Here is a 6,071-nt window from a genome sequence, read left to right as displayed (position 1 = left end):
TCTCTCTCTCTCTCTCTCTCTCTCTCTCTCTCTCTCTCTCTCTCTCTCTCTCTCTCTCTGTCTCCGTCTCTCTGTCTCTGTCTCTCCCTCTCGCTGTTTCTCTATCTGTCTCTGTCTCTATCTCTGTCTCTGTCTCTGTCTCTGTCTCTGTCTCTGTCTCTGTCTCTGTCTCTGTCTCTGTGTTTATTTGCATCTGTCTGTCTCTCTATCTGTTTGTCTGTCTCTCTGTAAGTTTGTCTCCGTCTCTATCTCTGCGTCTGTGTCCTCTCTTTCTTTTTCTCTCTGTCAGTACATATAATAATAATGTGAATAGTATAATAATAATAATTTTTATTAAGCTCATTAATATAATATAATATTAAAATATAATAATTATATAATATTTTAATAATATAATATATAATCCACACATGTATAGCTATTTCTGTATTGTGCGTTCACTTCTGTATAAACAAAGCATTCATTATAATAAATATATATATATATATAATGTAGATGTATTTAAATATATATATATATATATATATTATATGCATATATCTTATGCTGTACATAGCCTGTAATCTCTCTATGCCGATATTATAAACAAACGAACAAACAAATAAATAAATAAATAAACAAATAAATAAGTAAATAAACCCTAAACCCTAAATAAATAAATAAATAAATAAATAAATAAATAAATGTTGGTTGTGTGTCTTTACCTCAGACATGCGAGTCTCTGTTATATCAACTGTCTCCTTTAAAGAAAGCAGCAGATAGTTTACTGCATTATTTGCATGAAGAGCCGAGCAGCACTCGACGTTTACGTCAATTATCAGAATTAAAACGTAGATTAGGCTCTACTAAAGAGAAAGCTCGGGGTGTACAGAGAGCTATTCGCGAGTTATTAAATGAAGAAGGAGACATGGCTAGACTAGAGCTTAGCAGGTTTTGGCTTGCAGACGATCTCTGGGAAGCCCCAAAGAAAGACGCAAATACTGAAGATGCCGAAATATTGCTAGAATGCTATGAACAAGAAGTTGAAGCTATCTATCAGGTCCAGCAACTATTATACACAAACTCCTCCTATTGCTACTCATCCTGCTGCTGCTCCTGCTGCTGCTGCTGCTGGTGCTGGTGCTGCTGGTGCTGGTGCTGCTGGTGCTGGTGCTGGTGCTGGTGCTGGTGCTGCTGGTGCTGGTGCTGGTGCTGCTGCTGCTGCTGCTGCTGCTGCTGGTTGTGCTGCTGCTGGTGCTGGTGCTGTTGCTTGCGTCGTCCTGCTACTCATGATGCTGCTCGTGCTGCTGCTGCTGCTGCTCCTCATGCTGCTGCTACTCATGGTGCTGTTGCTGCTGCTGCTGCTGCTGCTGTTCGTCCTCCTCCTACTCATGATGATGCTGCTGTTACTACTCCTCCTCATGCTGCTGCTGTTGCTGCTGCTGCTGCTGCTTGTAGTGCTGCTAGTTGTTAGTCGCTCGCTTTTATCTGTCTCCACTCTCTCTCCTTTTTGTCTCCTTTTGGTTGTCTCCTTTTGTTATAGTGATTGCTGTCTCCTCTAACGTATATCTCGCGCGTGAATGCTGCAGCTGTCTCCTTGTTGCCTCTAAACCCTAAACCCTAAACCCTAGCCCCTCTCTCGATCCCAAACCCCGCAACGAATCCCCGCTTCCATGCAGCTCGTCCTGTGCCCCAAACCCTAAACCCTAAACCCTAAACCCTAAACCCTTGTTATGTGGGTATTGTGCAGGTGATTGCACGAACTGAAGATGCGCTGGATGGTGCTCTGCAGCTGATGGAGTTGCACTTAGCTTCAACTCGAAATGCGTTCTTAAAGACAGAGATAGCCCTTGATATTCTGTCAGTTTTCTTTGGGTTTGTTGCTGCTGTTGCGGGTCTCTTCGGCATGAATATACGCAGCGGCCTTGAAGATAAAGAAGGAGTCTTCTGGGGTTGTTTCTTTTCTTATACAGCTGCTTCTTCATTAGTATTGCTCGCTGTCTATTTATGGTTTAGAAGACAAAAACTCTAAGACATGCAAACAGCAACAAACAAAACATTCTACGAGCTGCATGTACACCCAATAAGAAGCACCCATGACAGATTCTTACAGACAACTCTTATGCTTATATATTACCTCTTTCAGGTGTATCGCCAACTCTCAAGTGTACGCAAACACCCCAGGTGTATCTCCACCTCTCACGTATATCTGCTCCTCTCACGTCTATTTGCACCTTTTAGGTGTATCTGCACCTCTCATGTGTACTTGTATCCCCCAGGTGTATCTGCACCTTTTAGGTGTATGTCCACCTTTCAGGTGTATATGCACCTCTCAAGTGTATGTAAGCCTTGCAGGTGTGTATGCACCTTTCAGGTGTATGTGCACCTATCAGGTGTACGTACACCCTGTTCATTCAAGCGAAAGGTTTTGCTTTTTCTTGTTTTATACTGACGTCTGCCTTTAAGAGCCCAGGTAAGGGCCCTCCTGTCCTGTGGCTGCTGCAGATATTCACCGTGTTTGCTGCTGCTGCTGCTGCAGCAGCAGCTGCTTTTACGGTTGCTGCTTTTGCTGCTGCAGCTGCAACAGCAGCAGCAGCAGCGCGCACAACCCAAATGCTTCATAACAAAGTTAAGCATGTTCGGAGCGAGGGTTTAGGGTTTAGGGTTTAGGGTTTAGAGACTGGCTATAATTCTACCCCTTTCCAGATCCATTAGGGTTAGGGTTTAGGGTTCAGCTTCCGTTCGTTGGGAGTGCTTTACAGGCCTTAGGGTTTAGGGTTTAGGTGGAACTAAAACCCTCCACCCTAAACCCTTCGTCTCAGCATTGCAGGACGTCTGGTATCGAGGGTTTAGGGTCTAGGGTTTAGGGTTTAGAGTCTTTCGCTGAAGGTCTCAAGCTTAAGCCACGTGTCTAGGGTTTACAGGCTAGGGATTGAGGCGTAGGGTTTAGGGTTTGGGGCTTCACAGGATTTAGGAGGTGCATCTGCTGCTGTTCACTCCTCTCCCTCTATTTAAAACCTAAACCCTAAACCCTAAACCCTAAGAAGGAAAGAGTTTCTTCTTTTTTGTGGTTCAGCGTTTATAAGAGTTACCGACGAGGTGCCTAAATACTGATATTTAGACTCCACAATTCAGAGGAGGGTTTAAGTTTTAGGGTTTAGGGTTTAGGGTTTAGGGTTTAGGGTTTAGGGTTTGAGGCTCGAGTGGTGGTGACCGCAGCACAGCGGTCGCCTGCGGCTTGAGGTGGGTGCTGAGGTGTCTGTACTTCCGTTGCTGAGTTAGCAGTTATTTAAATGTTTTATAAATATAATTAATGAATTAATTATAATAATAACTTGAAAAATTATAAACAATGGTAGCGCTTACTCCTCAGAAGCAGAGTAGCAATCGATAATGTTTAGAGCTGGCGAGCGGCGGCTGTTCGGCTGTACATGCAGCTCTTGTTTGACTTTTATTTTATTGTGTAAATATCATTAAATTGTTGCATGCAAACTCAAAACAAACCTCTTTTTCTCTGAAATATTTTCGAGCGAGGTGTACATACACCTGAGTTCAGCTGCGCAAGACCGTACACCATTGGCTCTTCTGCTGCTGCTGCTGCTGCTGCTGCTGCTGTTGCTGCAGCAGGCATCTAGATTTCCCCCGTGAACCGAATTTTCTCTCTTTCGCCCTGTTAAGTGCTCATTCTTTACTGCTGCTTTTGCTGCTGCAGCTGCAGCAGCAGCAGCAGCTGCTGCTGCTACAGTGTATGGACCAGTCCAGTCAGCTGCCTCGCCTTCGCTGCGGTGTCTCGGCACCTACAGCTGATTTGTTATGAAGTTGGTTTTGAAGGCTGACAGATCTCAGCCGCGCGGGTTCGATTCCCGGCAACACAGACATCGATAGATTTAAAATAATGAGGCTCAGCGTCTAGAGCAGCAAAGAACAGCAACAGCACAAACACCTGCTTGATTGCTGCTTAGGAGTCTCTCCTTCTGCTGCATGCACAGGAGACAACATGCGGTGTCTCCTTAAAGCTGCAGCAGCAGCTACAGCACTGCTCTCCCTGCTTGCCTCAACCGTCTCCCCTTCCTGGGTAGGCCTCAAGCTTGTGCAGCCCTGCCACAGCAACCGCAGCAGCAGCAGCAGCTGCTGCTGCATCAACAGCAATACCAGCAGCACCAACAGCAGCAGCAGCAGCTCCACTTTAGCTGCTGTTTGACTTTGGTTTTGCGTGTGTGCGGCAGTTGGAGACAGACGCTGGAGACAGTGCCCAGGGCTCTGAGAAATCGGAAGGTATGCATCTGCAGCAATAACAACACAAGCAGCAGCAGCGGCAGGAGTAGAAGTAGCAGCAACAGTGTAGAAGCAACAGCAAGCACAGAAGTTGTCGGCGGAGCCTTTGCTGCTGCTTCATTTGAAAAGACAGCAGCAGCAGCAGGAGCTGCTGCTGCTGCTGCTGCTTGTATTGCGGTTGATTCTGGGAGTTGTATTATGGCTGGTGTTTGTTAGCTGTCTTTATTTGTCTCCTTTTGTCTCCTTTTAGCAGCACTTTAAAGTGTCTCCTTTGTGCTGCAGGCCCCTTTTATGCTACTCACAAGGTCTCTTCTCTCTTCCGAAAAGGAGACAGCTGTCAGAGTACCCTCAAACCACCGCACACTGAACGCCTTAATCAAAATCAGCAAAACAGCTGGGGCCCTGTACCCACTAAGGGCCCCCATGGGGGCCCCCATTGGGGCCCCCCTGAGGGCCCTAAGCTCTCTATAGGCAAAGGTGGGGGCCCCCGTGGGGAGAAGCAAGGGGGCCCCCGTTGGGGCCCCCCCATTGGGGGCCCCCAGGTCTCTTTGGGGAAGGATGAGGGCCCCTCTGAAGGGGCCCCCACGATCTTTCTGGAGGAAGGCTGGAGCCCCCGTAGGGGCCCCCTTAGGGGCCCCTTCGGACGCCATGGGGGCCCCTTAAGCAGGCTAGATCAGCTGCGAGGTAGAGCGTCTGGTGTCTCTGCTGACAGTGGCTTTGGTGGGGTTTCGATGCTGCAGGAAGGCATAGGAGACAGTAGAGAGAGAGGTTCAGGTGTCTCCGCTGATCTGTCTCCTGCTGCACGAGAAGAGCTGCTGAGGGCTCTGCATACAAGTAGTTCTTCTGTTGTCGCCGCAACCTACTCTGTACATATTCAAACAAAAGAAAGAAGACAATTAGCTGCTTTTTTACAGGGCAAAACAAAAACAATAGACGAAGAAGAAGAAGAGAGACCTGTCTCCATGGTGCAGCAATCCGTCAGTAAGCAGAAGCAAGCTGCAGCAGCAGCAGCAGCAGCAGCGGGAGCAGCAGGAACAAGGAACTACACTAGACACAGAAGGAGACAGAATAAGATAGATGGAGACACCGTAGGGCAGGAGGAGACAGAAAGAGACAGAAAGAGGAGACAGAAGGAGACAGAAGGAGACACAATAAGAGCAGAATAAGGCAGATAGATACACAGAAAGAGACAGTAGGCTAGGACAGATAGAGACACAGGAGGAGACAAGAGAAAGGAGGTTGAGACAGATAGAGACACAGAGAGAGACAGGAACGGGAGACAGATGGGGACACAGAAGGAGACAGGAGACAGGAGCCGAAGACAGATAGAGACACAGAAAGAGACAGGAGACAAACACAGATAGAGAGATAGAAAGAGACAGGAGGAGACAGGAGGAGAATAACTGGGTTGTAGACTTGTATCTTTGCGGCTTGTATGTGTGTGTATGTCTCTGTTATTTTATGTGCAGCTGCAAATGGAGGTAATATAGAGTCATACACCTCAAGTGGGGCTCAGGTGTATTTAGATGAGAAGTGTATACTTAAGGGCAAGACAGAAGGCAAGATGTATATAGGGGCTCGCTTTACAGTGCAGCCATCTTCAGCCTTCTGTTTTCTTCAAGAGGAAATAGACTTCACAACTCGTAGCATTGCATGCGTAGACAGCTGCCTTAATAAACTCGCATGCAACGGCGCCATTAAGAAGGATATACTTAAAAAAGTAAATGCTGATAGTGTCTTTGCTAGTGAAAGGAGACTCACCTTCGATCCTCATCATGTTCGAGTTGAATTCTGCTGTAAGATACCCCTATGCATGC

General features: G+C 46.8%; 2 protein-coding genes across 2 annotated transcripts; both read right to left on the bottom strand.

Moving 5' to 3' along the window:
* Positions 1-1,078: 1,078 nt before the first annotated feature.
* On the bottom strand, positions 1,079-1,372 carry EAH_00016860 (hypothetical protein; the record flags this gene model as incomplete). Its single annotated transcript, XM_013397751.1, has 1 exon — positions 1,079-1,372. One exon carries the CDS (start codon positions 1,370-1,372, stop codon positions 1,079-1,081), a length of 294 nt encoding a protein of 97 aa, XP_013253205.1.
* Positions 1,373-4,511: 3,139 nt separating this feature from the next.
* Positions 4,512-4,904, bottom strand: EAH_00016850 (hypothetical protein; the record flags this gene model as incomplete). The annotated part of the gene is made up of 1 exon (XM_013397750.1): positions 4,512-4,904. The coding sequence occupies one exon, from the start codon at positions 4,902-4,904 to the stop codon at positions 4,512-4,514; it is 393 nt and encodes a 130-aa protein (XP_013253204.1).
* Positions 4,905-6,071: the final 1,167 nt, after the last annotated feature.

Source organism: Eimeria acervulina, genomic scaffold (genome assembly GCF_000499425.1).
Source record: "Eimeria acervulina Houghton genomic scaffold, Eah_scaff106, whole genome shotgun sequence".
NCBI lineage: Eukaryota > Apicomplexa > Conoidasida > Eucoccidiorida > Eimeriidae > Eimeria > Eimeria acervulina.
The sequence above is the reverse complement of the archived record's forward strand: the minus strand, read 5'-3'. Positions and strand labels throughout refer to the sequence as shown.